Below are 17158 nucleotides of genomic sequence, written 5' to 3'. Positions count from 1 at the left end.
CCAGTCCATGGGTGTGAAATCCTCTCTCTCTGCTTCTCATGACTGTGGAGCCAACACAACACTGGTCTGAGGCTCAGCAGAGGCACATGTGGGTGTGACCAGAAATGCTTTGATCAGTGGGGGTCGGGGCAGGGGCTGGCCCCTCTGAGAGCCCCTCTGGGAGGAGACCACTTCCTGCTCCTCCTTGGTAAGTCTGTACAAATGTCCTCTCTCCCAAAAGGTCTCATCAAGACTCTCTGTGTCTTGACCTGTGTTGAGCATCAGTGGGCTTCTAGCAGAAAAACTCAAAGTGAGCCTGGCCTCCCACCTGCAGCCCGACCCTGTCACACTTTGGACTGCCTCTCATCCGTCCACTCCTGCTTTGTGCTTTGAAGAGCTTGTGTCTTCTGCTCATCCACTTGGACATAGTCCACTCTTTGTTCCTCTGACAGGAGAATTTTCTGAAGGGGGAGAACAAAAAGGTTTTCATTACACTTAATCAAAAAAATTCAGCACATCCCTGGTGGATTACAGGTTCATGTGTTTGCTGCCCCTTCCTCCTGGGCCATTACCTGCAGAAGTGTTACACTCTGTGTGTGTGTGTGTGTGTGTGTGTGTGTGTGTGTGTGTGTGTGTGAATCTCTCCTCAACTCTACTCCCTTCAACTTGGCTCTCGCCATCTAACTCGCCTTGACCAGTATACTGTGAGCAGAGGTGACACTCTGCAATTCTGCTGTCTCTCTTTTTCCTCTGCCAGGTCAGTGGACCCTGAATTGATAATGACCTGAGACACCAAGGCCCTGGCTGTGATGGACTGTCCTGGAGGCAACAACTGAGAAGCCTTCATGGTCAAAAGCCATGGAGGTCTGGGGACTCTCTTCACAGTTTGAATTTACCGATCTCATCCTGCTCACCAGCTTTTCTGAAGTGTCATTGTAGGTTTGGGGAATGAAATGAAAGGTAAAGAAGAAAGGTAAAGCAAAAGGGAAGGGAAGTCTCCCAAACATCTTTCTCCACAAACACAAAATGAAATCATATTGTATATCCTGTTCAGTAAGTTGATTTTCTCATCAAATAATACATTGTTAGTACAGTTTAGACTATGACCATCCTTTGCTCAAAAATATTTAGCTCTTGTCCACTGTTTGCCAGTCATTCTTGCCACATGCAGTGACAGACAACAGTCAATGGCTAGGATCTGTTACATGTATTAACTCATTTAATCCTCACAACAGGCTTCAACATAGTTGCTATTTCTGATCCCCACTTTACAGATGAGAATACTATGCAAAGGCATCAAAACTGCCCAACCTGCCACTTGAGGCCCTTTATGGAGGGGTTCCAATTGCAACTGAGAGTTTCTGTCCCCAGTGCCTAGAGTTGAGCCAAACAAAGCTATCCCTTCTTCCTTCAGCAGACCCTTCCTGTGCCTAGTCTACCATTTACCCCACCCTCATCTCTGCCAGACATTTCCCAACAAACTCTATGGTCCAAGTTTTGAAGAGCATGAACACTACATACATTTATACATAGACATTCAAGAACACACCCCAGAGGGAAATACATCAGGATTTCTGGGAGACAGAATTAGAGCTGATTTTAAGATTCTTCACAGTATGTCTGTATGTTTAAGACTCTACAAAGAGAACACGCATGGTGGAATCATCAAAACAAAACCAAACAGAAATGAAATCTCCTGGAAATTGTGATACAGACTACTTCCTACCTGCTGTACAGGGGCTGGTGATGCTGAGTTGAAGTCCAGGGCTAAATAATCCAGGCTGAATTTCCTCGTCCATGTCACAGCTCCACTGCTCAAGGAGTTGGTAGCTCTGCGCTTCTCCTAGAAACCAATGTCCCAGGATTTGGGTTAACAGTTTCTGGCTGGGCTGCCCAAGGGAAGGCGGCTGAGTGTGTCTCCACTTGAGCAGCTGCCTGCAGAAAGTGTATGAGTCCTGTGCAGCTCAGCCTGCACATCACAAGGAGGTCTTTCAAATGTGATATGGCCAATCTGGCCTTCACACGAAGCCCTGCCTTTATTCACCATGAAAACGGTTGGCCAAAATCTCCCCCAAGAAGAACTTATTTGATGTATCTGACAGGCTCATGATACCTGAGAGATTAAATCTTAAAAAGATCAGCCATACTTATGAAAGCTCTAGTAAAGGCATCCCAAGTGCTTTTGAAGATACTTTACACAATACAGTGATAACATGTTTGCAACACACACCTATGCCAGCTTCAAAGGTAGAATATACCACTGTTACAAGACACACGACACACATGAAGGAGGACCTGCCCCATTCTACTACAGCCTTCTTGTCCACAAGGGGATGAGCACAATCTTGAATTTAGTGTTCATCACTTCTTTTCTTTTTTAATATGATTTTATGAGTGTGTGAGTGTCCTTAAGTGACATACTATTTTGTTCTGCATGTTTTGAACTGTCATCAACAGAACCATATTGAGTGTATTTTTGGTGAGTTCTATTTTCACTCCATTTATACATACTTCACATCCATCTGTGTCAATGCACTAGCCCTATTTCATTTGTTTTCATTACCATAGATGATTCCATTGCATGATTTATTTAACTGTGCCACCAACAATGGTCATTTGAATTGCTTCCAGTTTGGAGGTTCTTACTAGCATGTACCCAGGGATGTGGGAACCTTCAACTTGACTATCACTCACCTGATCTGGGGGAAAACATATCCTCTTTTGGTTTGATTATCCATGCCCCTGATAATGTAATCATCTGACCATCTTTTCATCTACTTAAAACTCTTTTATTTTTCTCTTCTATGAATTATCTGTTTAGATTTGGTTTGGTTTTGCTAATCTTTATACTGAATCTTTATACTTTGTATTTCTGACTTTTCTCAGTACTTCCTCACATACCTAGGAGAGTGATAATTTGTTGGTAATGTGTGCTGTTAATAGTTCATCACAGTTTATAGCTGGTTTTTCTTTCTTTTTATGGCATTTTTTAAATGAAGAATTGTTCTTACTTTTAATGTAATATATCAATATTTTTCTGAGTAGCTTGCTCTTGTATTTTATTTAAAGAATTTTTCCCATGCTGAGGTCATAGTTTGTTTTCCCACACTTTCTCCTAAGTTACTAAGTTTTGTCCTGGGCTCCCCTGGTGGCTCCTTTACATTTAAGTAATAACCTAGCCTGAACTAATTGTAACATATGCTGGTGAAATAAGGATACAATTAATTCTCTTCTCTTTTGTGTGTACACCATCTGGGAACCAGCCTTTCTCAGTAGTGCAGCCTCTATTCATATACCACTTCCATCTGGATGCTTATCTGTATCCTTTATTGTCTCTTTTTATAATAAACTAGTAAATGTCCATGCTTTCCTGAGTTCTGTGAGCTGCCCTAGCAAAGTAGTTAAACTGACAGAGGGGGATGTGGGAACCTCCAATTTGTATCCTGTAGGGCAGAAGCACAGATAACAACCTGGGCTTGTGACTGGCATCTGAAGTTGAAGGGGGTGGGCAGTCTTGTTAAGACTGAACCAATAACTTGTGGAATCTGATGCTGTCTCTGGGTAGAAAGGGTCAGAATTGAGTTGAATTCTCAGACACCCTGCGGGTGTCTGAGAAATGCTTGGTGTTAGTGTGAAACCACTCCAATCAACACCCACATGTTGGAATTGGCTCCAGAAACCCAAAAGAGTGGTCTTCGTGGCTGGTTTCTTTCATTTAGCATATTGTTTTCAAGGTTCATCCTTGTCATTTCATGGATCTGATTTCATTGTATGGCTGCTTATATAACATTACACCTTGTATCCATGCTACATTTTATTTACCCATTCATCATTTGGTGAATATCTGGGTTGCTTTCATTTCTTGGCTGTTATGAAAAATGCTGCTATGAACATTCATGTACAAGATGTGGTTGGACTTACTCTTGATTAGGATTTTTTAACCTGCATGAATGAGTGAGGTCGGTATATAATTTCCTATTCATGTCAGTGCTATTTGTTTTGGTATCAAGTTATTTTAGATTTATAAATAAACTTCTACTTATTTTAGACAGTTTAATTTACACAGGATAATATGTCTTCTTTTTGCCATTCCTGAAGCAGTTTATATAGTTCAGTTCAGTTCAGTTCAGTCGCTCAGTTGTGTCCGACTCTTTGCAACCCCATGAATCACAGCATGCCAGGCCTCCCTGTCCATCACCATCTTCCAGAGTTCACTCAGACTCACGTCCATTGAATCCGTGATGCCATCCAGCCATCTCATCCTGGGTCATCCCCTTCTCCTGCTCCCAATCGCTCCCAGCATCAGAGTCTTTTCCAATGAGTCAACTCTTCGCATGAGGTGGCCAAAGTACTGGAGCTTCAGCTTTAGCATTATTCCTTCCAAAGAAATCCCAGGAGTGATCTCCTCCAGAATGGACAGGTTGGATCTCCTTGCAGTCCAAGGGACTCTCAAGAGTCTTCTCCAACACCACAGTTCAAAGGCATCTATTCTTCAGTGCTCAGCCTTCTTCACAGTCCAACTCTCACATCCATACATGACCACAGGAAAAACCATAGCCTTGACTAGACGGACCTTAGTCGGCAAAGTAATGTCTCTGCTTTTGAATATACTATCTAGGTTGGTCATAACTTTTCTTCCAAGGAGTAAGCGTCTTTTAATTTCATGGCTGCAGTCACCATCTGCAGTGATTTTGGAGCCCCCAAAAAATTAAGTCTGACACTGTTTCCACTGTTTCCCCATCTATCTGCCATGAAGTGATGGGACCGGATGCCATGATCTTTGTTTTCTGAATGTTGAGCTTTAGGCCAACTTTTTCACTCTCCTCTTTCACTTTCATCAAGAGGCTTTTGAGTTCCTCTTCACTTTCTGCTATAAGGGTGGTGTCATCTGCATATCTGAGGTTATTGATATTTCTCCTGGCAATCTTGATTCCAGCTTGTGTTTCTTCCAGTCCAGCGTTTCTCATGATGTACTCTGCATATAAGTTAAATAAGCAGGGTGACAATATACAGCCTTGACGTACTCCTTTTCCTATTTGGAACCAGTCTGTTGTTCCATGTCCAGTTCTAACTGTTGATTCCTGACCTGCATATAGGTTTCTCAGAAGGCAGGTCAGGTGGTCTGGTATTCCCATCTCTTTCAGAATTTTCCACAGTTGATTGTGATCCACACAGTCAAAGGCTGGGCGGCAGCTGGGAGGAGCCACCCACACCCAAGGCCAGGGCCGGTGGCCGGGAGGAGCAACCCGAGGAGTGGTTGCTGCATAGCACAGAAGGGCCTAGAGGAGCTATCCCACGTTGAAGGTCAGGAACAGTGGCAGTAAGGACATACCCCTCATCCAAGGTAAGGAGCAGTGGCTGTGCTTTGCTGGAGCAGCCATGAAGAGATACCCCACGCCAAGGTAAGAGAAACCCAAGTAAGATGGTAAGTGTTGCAAAAGGGCATCAGAGGGCAGACACACTGAAACCATACTCACAGAAAACTAGTCAATCTTATCACACTAGGACCACAGCCTTATTTAACTCAATGAAACCAAGTCACGCCTACAGGGCAACCCAAGACGGGCGGGTCATAGTGGAGAGGCCTGACAGAATGTGGTCCACTGGAGAAGGGAATGGCAAACCACTTCAGTATCCTTGCCTTGAGAACCCCATGAACAGTATGAAAAGGCAAAATGATAGGATACCAAAAGAGGAACTCCCCAGGTCAGTAGGTGCTCAATTAGCTACTGGAGATCAGTGGAGAAATAACTCCAGAAAGAATGAAGGGATGGAGCCAAAGCAAAAACAATACCCAGCTGTGGATGTGACTAGTGATAGAAGCAAGGTCCGATGCTGTAAAGAGCAATATTGCATAGGAACCTGGAATGTTAGGTCCATGAATCAAAGCAAGTTGGAAGTGGTCAAACAAGAGATAGCAAGGGTGAACGTCGACATTCTAGGAATCATCGAACTAAAATGGACTGGAATGGGTGAATTTAACTCAGATGACAATTACATCTACTACTGCAGGCAGGAATCTCTCAGAAGAAATGGAGTAGCCATCATGGTCAACAAAAGAGTCTGAAATGCAATACTTGGATGCAATCTCAAAAATGACAGAATGATCTGTTCGTCTCCAAGGCAAACCATTCAATATCACAGTTATCTAAGTCTATGCCCCAACCAATAACGCTAAAGAAACTGAAGTTGAACGGTTTTATGAAGACCTACAGATCTTTTAGAACTAACACCCAAAAAAGATGTCCTTTTCATTATAGGGAACTGGAATGCAAAAGTAGGAAGTCAAGAAACACCTGGAGTAACAGGCAAATTTGGCCTTGGAATGTGGAATGAAGCAGGGCAAAGACTAATAGAGTTTTGCCAAGAAAATGCACTGATCATAGCAAACACCCTCTTCCAACAACACAAGAGAAGACTCTACACATGGACATCACCAGATGGTCAACACAAAAATCAGATTGATTATATTCTTTGCAGCCTAAGATGGAGAAGCTCTATACAGTCAACAAAAACAAGACCAGGAGCTGACTGTGGCTCAGATCATGAACTCCTTATTGCCAAATTCAGAGTTAAATTGAAGAAAGTAGGGAAAACCGCTAGACCATTCAGGTATGACCTAAATCAAATCCCTTATGATTCTACAGTGGAAGTGAGAAATAGATTTAAGGGCCTAGATCTGATAGATAGAGTGCCTGATGAACTATGGAATGAGGTTCATGACATTGTATAGGAGACAGGGATCAAGACCATCCCCATGGAAAAGAAATGGAAAAAAGCAAAATGGCTGTCTGGGGAGGCCTTAGAAATAACTGTGAAAAGAAGAGAGGCAAAAAGCAAAGGAGAAAAGGAAAGATATAAGCATCTGAATGCAGAGTTCCAAATAGCAAGAAGAGATAAGAAAGCCTTCTTCAGCAATCAATGTAAAGAAATAGAGGAAAACAACAGAATGGGAAAGACTAGAGATCTCTTCAAGAAAATCAGAGATACCAAGGGAACATTTCATGCAAAGATGGGCTCGATAAAGGACAGAAATGGTCTGGACTTAACAGAAGCAGAAAATATTAAGAAGAGGTGGCAAGAATACACAAAAGAAGTATACAAAAAAGATCTTCACGACCCAGATAATCATGATGATGTGATCACTAATCTAGAGCCAGACATCTTGGAATGTGAAGTCAAGTGGGCCTTAGAAAGCATCACTACGAACTAAGCTAGCAGAGGTGATGGAATTCCAGTTGAGCTATTTCAAATCCTGGAAGATGATGCTGTGAAAGTCCTGCAGTCAATATGCCAGCAAATTTGGAAAACTCAGCCATAGCCACAGGACTGGAAAAGGTCAGTTTTCATTCCAATTCCAAAGAAAGGCAATGCCAAAGAATGCTCAAACTACCGAACAATTGCACTCATCTCACATGCTAGTAAAGTCATGCTCAAAATTCTCCAAGCCAGGCTTCAGCAATACGTGAACCGTGAACTCCCTGATGTTCAAGCTGGTTTTAAAAAAGGCAGAGGAACCAGAGATCAAATTGCCAACATCCGCTGGATCATGGAAAAAGCAAGAGAGTTCTAGAAAAACATCTATTTCTGCTTTATTGACTATGCCAAAGCCTTTGACTATGTGGATCACAGTTTATATAAGTCTGCAATGATCTCTTCCTTTTGATAGAAAGTGTAAAGTTTTGAGGGCCTTGTGACCTTTTGTAGTAAAAATCTCCCTACATATTCAGTTTCTCTAATGGTTATATAACCATTTATGTTTTCTATTTCTACTTGAGTCAGTTTGTACTAATATTTTTCTGAGACCTTGCCTATTTTCACTTAAGTTTACATATTCACTACTTTGACATTGTTCCTAATATTCTCACATCTTTATCTCTGATGTATTTGCAGCTATTGCATCCTTTGCATTCTTAATATGTTTATATCCACTGCTTTTTCTTGATTGATTATGTTCAAGTTTAATCTTTCAAAAGAACAAATCAGGTTTGTGCTGATTCTCTCTAATTTTGTTCATTTTATTAATTTCTGTTCTGACTTTTACTCATTTTCCTTTAATGGGTTTTATTTATTTATTATTATGAAAATTTTCTAATAATCAGTCAAACTGAAGAAAATATGCTATGAACGCCAATATACCTGCCATCACAATTACCACTAACATTTGATGCAATAAACTGCCTGTGAGATTTTGGACTGATGACTGTGAGAAACTGCAATTATGCCTTTCCATATTGATTCTCTGTTTTTTCCCTATCATCTCCTTCTGCAACTCTGGCTGTTTTGGTCTCTTTAACCTGACTTATTAGTGAATTCACAACTATATTCCAGTTCACTAAACTACTCTTTGGGTTCAGCCTGTTTACCTTCACCCACTGAACTTATAATTTCATCCTTATTTTTATGTCTAGCAGTTCTAAATGGTCTTTTTTAATCCAACTGGTCATTTTAAAACAGTATCTTGTAACTCAGTCTAACTTTCAACCCTTCATCTTATTTTTTAAGTATGTAAAACTTATTTTATACTTAGGATCTAATATTTTCAATAATGACTTACTTCTAGACTTGATTTTATTGTTTGTAGTTCCTATTGATTCTCGGGGTTTGCAATTTCTCAGTATTTTTAGCTTAAGAGATACCCTTTCTTTTCTTGGCAGTTGAGTTTTGGATTTAAAGAATACATTTAGCGGGACTTCCCTGGTGGTCCAGTGGCTAAGACTCTGTGCTCCCAATGCAGGAAAGGCCTGGGTTCAATCCGTGGTCAAGGAACGCAATCCCACATGTCGCATCTAGGAGTTTACATGTAGCAACTAAAGATCATGTATGTTGCAACTAAGACCCAGTGCAGCCAAATAAATAGAAATAAATATTTAAAAATATATTCTCTACTATTTTAAGATTATCTTATATGGTGGTGATGTGTACCTTGGTATTTTCATGGTCATCAAATTTTTAAAAAGTAAAAAAAAAAAGTTCCACTTCTAGCAATGTTAGATTAAATAATTTTGACTACCTTCCTGAAGAGAACAGCATTTCTTTTTTTTTTTTCATTTTTGGTAGACTTTGACTAATTTTTCTAAAATTTTTATAGGAATAGAAAGGACCATAAAATAGCCAAAGAAGTCTTGAGGAGGATAAACAAAGCAGGAGGACTTCCTTTCCTAGATATTGAGATCTGTCAAGCTACCATAACTAGCAAAGTGTGGTACTGCCCAATGATAGACATGTAGACCAACAAAACAGAATCAGAAGTCCATAAAAATAAACATACACATATGGATAATTGACTTATGGCAAAGAAGGCACTGCAGAATGGTTGTAAATGATAGTAACTTTAAATAATCAAACTTATTAGATTAGAGAAACATGGAGGAGAAATAAATCTTGACTTTTACCTCAAATCACACACAAAAGTTAATTCCAGGTAAATGTGACCTAAATGTGAAAGGTAAAACTATAAAACTTCTAGCAAATAACCAAAATTCACCCAAGATTACATAACTCATGTCAATGGTCCTCCAAGTATTACAGAAATTGAATTCACCCAGATGGTTTCACTGGTGAATTATACCAAAAAAGTTAAAGAATAAATAACGCTAATTCTATTCAATCTGTTCCAGAAAGTAGAACACTTCCAGAGGAGCCCAGCATTACTTTGATTACAAAATCACAGATCAACATCTAACATCAACATAGACACAAAATCCTCAACAAAATGTTAGTGAATCAAATCCAGCAATACATAAAAATAACAATGTACCATGACCAAATGATGTTTCTTCAGTGAATAAGAGGATGGTTCAATAAAGATAAATCAGTCTAATCTATACTATAACAGTCTGAAGAAGAAAACTAAGTGATCAGATAAATGAATGTGGAAAAGTATAAAATTCAACATCCATTCATGGTTTTTTAAAAAAAACTATCAGCAAACTAGGAATTTTTTTGTTGTTTAGTTGCTAAGTCATGTCCAACTCTTTGCAACCCAATATGCTATAGCCTGCCAGGCTTCTCTGTCCATAGTATTTCCCAGGCAAGAATACTGGAGTGGGTTGCCATTTCCTTCTCCAGGAGATCTTCCAGACGCAGGGATACAACCCACAGTTCCTGCATTCCATGCAGATTCTTTGCCATCAGAGCCACTAGGGAAGGCCTTAAAACTAGGAATAGAAGAGAGCTTACTTAATGTGATAAAGAATGTCTGTAAAATACCTTCAGCTAACATCAGACTTAATAGTGAAAGACTGAATGCTTTCCCCCTAAGATGGAAACAGAGAGATTCATCTCATCACATATGTTCAATATTGCACTGAAGTGTTAGCCTGGCGGTAAGGCAAGCAAAAGAATATAAGAACACACAGATGGGAAAGAAAGAAATAGAGCACTGTATTCATAGATGAGATGATCATGTACATTGAAAGCCCCAAGGAATCTTAAGAAAATTCAAAATGCCTATAATTAATAAGTGAATTTAGCAAGGTTGCAGGATATAACACTAATATATACACAAAAAATCAATCATATTTCTATATAACACCAATGGAAGCTGAAATTACAAAAATGCCATCTAGGACTTTCCTGGTAGTACAGTGGATAACAATCCACCTGCCAATGCAGGAGACACTGTCAAGCTACCAAGACACAAGTTACTATTTAATCCCTGAGCCGGGAAGATTCCACATGTCACAGGGCAACTAAAGCCCATGTGCCAAAACTATTGAAAACCTGTGCTCTAGAGACCATAAGCCACAACTACTGAGCCCACGTACTGCAACTACTGAAGCCCATGCACCTAGAGTCTGTGCTCCACAACAAGAGAAGCCACTGGAACAAGCAGCCCACACATTGCAACTAGAGAAAGTCCACATGCAGCAACAAAGACCCAGCACAGCCAAAATATAAATTAATTAATTAATTTAAAAAACACACAAAAAAGCCGTTTACAATAGTTCCAAAAATAAAACACTTAGGTAAAGGTATAATAAAATACACATAAGATCTATATGTTATAAATCATAAAATTCTGAGGAAAAAAAAATAAGACATCTAAATAAACAGAGTGATGTATTACATTCAAACTGAAAGATTCAGCATAATAAAGATGTTGATTCTCCTCAAATTTATTCATAGATTTAGCACAATTTCAATCAAAAATTTCATCTGGATATTTTTGTAGGTAAAGAAAAGCTCATTCAAATTTTTATGTATGGATAGATGAAGTTAAATAACAAAATTTAAAAAAACAAGAATGAGGTTGGAGGAAATATACTTCCCATTAGCAAACTGAATTCAACAATACATTACAAAGACCATACATCATGATCAAGTGGGATTTATCCCAGGAATGTAAGGATGGCTCGATATCTGATATACCACATTAACTAACTGAGGAATAAAAACTATATGATCATCTTAATAGATGAAGAAAAAGCATTTGAAAAAATTCAACACTAATTTATGATACAAACTCTTATCAAAGTGAGTACAGAATGAATATATCTTAACATAATAGAAGCCATGTATAACAAGCCTGTAGCTAACATCATACTCAACACTGAAAATCTGAAAACTTTTCCACTAAGATCAGGAACAAGGCAAGGATGTCTACTCTTGTCACTTTTACTCAAGGTAGTTGAGGTCCTAGTCTTAGCAATCAGATAAAAATATATATAAACAAAAGAAATTAAAACTGGAAAGGAAAAACCATCACTGTTTGCAGATGACATATTACTATATATAGAAAATCTTAAACACACTACCAAAAAAACCATTAGAACTCATCAATGAATGCAGTCAAGCTGTAAGATACAAAATTAACATGCAGATGTGTTGCAGTTTTATACACTAACAAGAAACTGTCTTAGAAGAAATTAAGAAAGCAATGCCATTTACAATTTCATCAAAAATAATAAGATATCTAGGAATAAAACTAATTAAAGAGGTTAAAAAAACTGTACTCAGAAAACTATAAGACTCTGATGAAAGAAATTGAAGATGAAACAAACCGATGGAAAGATATCCTATGCTCATGGATTGGAAGAATTAATATTGCAAAAATGTCCACACTCCTCAAGGCATTCTCTATATTCAATGCTGCTGCTGCTACTGCTCCTAAGTCACCTTAGTCATGTCCAATTCTGTGCGACCCCATAGACGGCAGCCCACCAGGCTCCCCCGTCCTGGGATTCTCCAGGCAAGAACACTGGAGTGGGTTGCCATTTCCTTCTCCAATGCATGAAAGTAAAAAGTGAAAGTGGAGTGGCTCAGTCGTGTCCGACTCTTAGCAACCCCATGGACTATAGCCTACCAGGCTCCTCCATCCATGGGATTTCCCAGGCAAGAGTACTGGAGTGGGGTGCCATTGCCTTCTCCAATATATTCAATGCAATTCCTATCAAAATACCAACAGCATTTTTCACAGAACTGAAACAAAAACACTAAAATTTGTATGGAACCCATAAAGGACCCAGAATACACAAAAACATCTTGTGAAAGAGAAACAAAAACAAAGCTGGAAGAATCACACTCTCTGATTTCAAACTATAATACAGTTATAATAATCAAAGTAGCATGGTATTGGCACAAAAACAGACACATAGATAAATGAAACAGAATAAAGCAAAATAAACCCATACTTATATGGTCAATTAATCTATGTAAAAGGAGGCAAGAATATACTACAGGGGGGAAACAGCTTCTTCAATAAATGATGTTGTGAACACAGGACAGTTCCATTCAGTTCAGTTGCTCTGCTGTGTTCGACTCTTTGCGACCCCATGGACTGAAGCATGCCAGGCTTCCCTGTCCATCACCAACTCCCAGAGCTTGCTCAAACACATGTCCATCGAGTCAGTGATGCCATCCAACCATCTGGGCAGCTACATGCAAAAGAATCAAACTGGAATATTTTCTCACACCATATATAAAAATGAAACCAAAATGGTTGAAAGACAAATGTAAGATCTGAAACCATAAAACTCCCAGAAGAAAACACACAGACTTAACTCTTTGACATGGGTCTTAAAAATATTTTTTGGTTATGCTTCCTCAGGCAAGGGAAACAAATATATACACACAAAAAGGAACCACATCGAACTAAAAAGCTTTTGTATAGCAAAGGAAACTATGAATAAAACAAAAAGGCAGCCCACTGAATGGGAGAAGATATTTTCAAGTCATACATCTAATAAGAGGTTCATATCCAAAATATACAAATAACACATACAACTCAGCAACAACAACAACAACAACAAATAAGCTGATTAAAAAATAGAGGACATGAATAGACATTTTTCCAAAGACATACAGGTTTCTAACAGACAGATGAAATGATGCTCAACCTCACTAATCATCAAGAAAATGTAAATCAAAACCAAAATAAAACATCACCTCACACATGTTAGAATAAAAGTGAAAGTCACTCAGTCATGTCTCTTTGCAACCCCATGGAATTCTCTAGGCCAGAATACTGGAGTGGGCAGCCTTTCCTTCTCCAGTGGATCTTCCCAACCCAAGGACTGAACCCAGGTCTCCTGCATTGCAGGCAGATTCTTTACCAGCTGAGCCAGCAGGGAAGCCCAAAAACACTGGAGTGGGTAGCCTATCCCTTCTCCGGTGGATCTTCCTGACCCAGGAATTGAACCAGAGTCTCCTGCATTGCAGGTGGTTTCTTTACCAACTGAGCTATCAGCGAAGCTCTGATAGAATGGCTATGTTAGAATGTCAGAATGACTAACATGATAGAATAGCTATCATCAAAAAGAACACAAATAACAAATATTGGTGAGGGTGTGGAGAAAAGACAACCCTTGTACACTGTTAGTGGGAATGTAAATTGGTACATCCACCGTGGAAAACAATATGAAAGTTCCTCAAAAATTAAAAATATGATTCACCAATTTTACTTCTGAGTATTTGCCCCCAATACAAAAACACTAATTCAAAAAGATATATACAGTCCCATTATCATTGAAGTACTATTTACAATAGCCCAGATATGGAAGCAACTTCAGTGTTCATCAATAGATGAATGGATAAAGATTTTATATATATATATATATATATATATATATATATAAGAAGGAAATGGCAACCCATTCCATTACTCTTGCCTGGACAATTCCATGGATGGAGGAGCCTGGTAGGCTACAGTCCATGGGGTCACAAAGAGTTGGACACGACTGAGCGACTTCATTTCACAGCTGATAAAAAGTTTGGGTTGTCTCAGTGGGGTGGATTTGCTCCTGGATGGATGGATGGATGGATGGATGGATATATATATATATATATATATAACATATACACATGCACAATGGAATATTACCGAGCAAAAGGAAGAAATGTTGCCATTATGACACCATGGGTGGATCTAGAGGGCATTATGCTAAATGCAATAAGTCAGACAGAGAAAGACAAATACCATATGATCTTACTTAGATGTGAAATCAAAAAATAAATGCAAACAGACTCATAGACCTGGAGGACAAATGGGTGGTTGCCAGAAGGGAGGCAGATGAGGGGTAGGTGGAATAAGTGAAGGAGATTTAAAGGTATACACCTCAATTATATAGTAAGTAATCCATGGGAATGTAATCTACAGCACAAGGAACAGGATCAACAATATTGTAGTAACTTGTAGAGGTCCATATGGTTACTAGACTTTTCATGGGGGTCACTTCATTCATGTATGCAAATGTCAGTCATTATGTAGTACATCCGAGACTAATATAATGCTGTGCATCAACCATATTTCATTAAAAAATAAAGTCACTAAAGAAGAATACAGGACTTTTATGAAACAAAACTTCTTTTTCAGACTCTAGCCTAAATTTTTAGTCAGGTAAGAACTTGTCCTTAAAGGGAAGAAATTATGCATATGATTATATACAAAATTAAAACTGAATTATATTAGTTCAGTCTACCAAATGGGTTGTTTTGTTGAACAAGTGAAATATTGTAAATAAATGACATTTGAAAATATTGTATTACTGCAGTTAAAACACACAGGTAAAAAAGATGGGATAGTCTTTAAACACATTTCTGTGATGAGTTCCTCAGAGCTACCTTCCTTCAGCCAGCTTTCTGGGCTCTTAAGCTACTGAGTCATATTGCTTAATAATGTACAGAGACAGTCATCTACCAATGATTATAAATAGGCAAGAAACCAGTCCTGAATGATGTTGTTAATGAGACACTGGGCTTTCTCACAACCTGAAAGATCAGAAATAACCGCTAGCATCTGGAATGACTCGGCATTTGCTTCTGTGAGGTTATAGATTCACTTCCTTTTTCTGTTCTCTGGAGACAAAGCACAGCTGGTCAGTATCTTTTATAAGAGTGTTTTCTTCTAGAAATTTCCCAAGGGCCATTACTAAGTGTGAAAAATATTGGGAATACCACAGCAGACTGGATATGAGTCACTTTCCACCTGCATATGATTAAGGGGACTCACAGCACAGTCCATTAAATAGAGGCAAAATGCAGCACTTAATTGCTGCTTCACTGGACATGACTGTTTTGAGAACTTTAAATGCCTGTTACTGTCATGCATATGAAGGCAGAGTTGTTTCTGCTCAAAAGCATATAGTAACAGTGCCTTGAACATTGTCTAAATTTCACAGTTCAAAAAGAAATTCTCTCAATAGTTCCCTAGATTTTAAATTCACAGAATGTGGAGAGTTCTGGCTAAAGGGCCTGATACTTGCCAGAGGTACTAAAAGGCCCTCTTTGTCCTCAGTAACTCACTGGCAATAGAATCCAAGGAAAGAGAATGGAAGAGAAACAGAGGGCAAGAAGGAGACACCAGGACCCTAGAACCATAGATGGTTAATCAGAAGATAGACATGCTGGGTCTTTGTGAACTCAGGTTTACAGAAAGGCTCCACAAGAAATCTCCAGAAACTAATACCCACCCATGAATTGGGACACAAGGCCACCCTCCCAACAGGACTCTAAGTGATGCATCTTTGGTAAAGCTGCAGAGGAAGTCAGAGCAGGGCTACCAGGGGGTTTGGTGGAAGGGAGCATCCAGTGTCAGAGTTTTCCCAGCTAAATGGTACAAGGAGCTGAATGCTGCAGGAAAGAAAACCAACTTCATGTCAATCTGTTCCCAGTATGGAAAACACGGTAACCTGGCATTACAATTAAGTAATAGTTTTAAGATTTCATGGCACGTTCTGAGCAATATGTTTCCTTTACAGTGAACCCATAAGAATATAGACTGGGGTGAATACGAAAAATGAAAAAAAGAGGATTACCATTTGGATGTAGCTTGTTCCCTCTTCTCTGGAAACAGAATTGGCAAAAAATCTTGAAGAATTAATACCATTTATTTCTGGAGATAGAAAGCTGGTTCGATTGCTAGGAACAAAAATATAGATGAGGTCAAAGCAATGTCTTACAGCTGGTCTGAAAGCCAGCCAAGAACTGACATGGCCCTTGTGGGGTTTCACCCTCCCCTTCCAGATGCAACTTCCTTCCGGCCAAAGCAATTCCTGAAGTGACAGAGACTACCCCACAACTCCTGTCCCACTATGGGCAAATGGCTTCCACTTCTCAAAGGTTATTCTTTTTCCAGGCCCCCCATATGCCACAGCTCATGAGCTTTCTAGAAAGAGACCAAGGCATCATATCACTGAGAGAAAACAAAACAGAAATGCTCCTTTGAGGCTCCATTTCATTCCTCTGAGAAGATGAAACCAAGACCACGAATTCACTTTCATCCTACTCCCATGTCAGAAGTGCAAGCTGAGGCTCTGCATTCCTGTCTGGAATGTGGCCCATTACAGATTCATCGTGTGCTGTGGTATTTAGGGTGAACCAGCAGTAATCTGCCTATAGTGCGGGAGGCCTGGGTTCAATCCTTGAGTCAGGAAGATCCCCTGGAGGAGGGCACAGAACCCACTTCTGTATTCTTGCCTAGAGAATCCCATGGACAGAGGAACCTGGTGGGCCACCATTGCAAACAGTTGGACATGACTGAGTGATTAAAACAGCAGTAAAGAACCCGCAGGAGCTGCAAGAGACATGGGTTCCATCCCTGGGTCGGGAAGATCCTCTAGAGAAGGAAATGGCAATGCAATCCAGTATTCTTGCCTGGAGAATCCCATAGACAGAGGAACCGGGTGGGCTACAGTCCCACGGGGTCACAAAGAGTTGGACACGAATGAGTGACTAAACC

The 17158-nt window shown here is 39.6% G+C and overlaps 1 protein-coding gene across 2 annotated transcripts in view; it reads right to left on the bottom strand.

Annotated features, from left to right (window-relative positions):
- Window positions 1-323: 323 nt before the first annotated feature.
- Window positions 324-17158, bottom strand: part of GAB3 (GRB2 associated binding protein 3) — a 90336-nt gene continuing 73501 nt past the window's right edge. The window contains exons 8-10 of one of the 2 annotated variants that reach the window (XM_068962855.1): window positions 16236-16338; window positions 1706-1822; window positions 324-440 (exon numbers count right to left, since the gene is read on the bottom strand). In XM_068962855.1, coding sequence (XP_068818956.1) covers window positions 324-440; window positions 1706-1822; window positions 16236-16338 — 337 coding nt within the window. The remainder of the gene's footprint in view (window positions 441-1705; window positions 1823-16235; window positions 16339-17158) is intronic. The other variant, XM_068962856.1, reaches the window with a different exon arrangement.

Source organism: Capricornis sumatraensis, chromosome X (genome assembly GCF_032405125.1).
Source record: "Capricornis sumatraensis isolate serow.1 chromosome X, serow.2, whole genome shotgun sequence".
NCBI lineage: Eukaryota > Metazoa > Chordata > Mammalia > Artiodactyla > Bovidae > Capricornis > Capricornis sumatraensis.
Note: the sequence above shows the minus strand (reverse complement) of the source record. Positions and strands in the feature narration are given on the sequence as shown.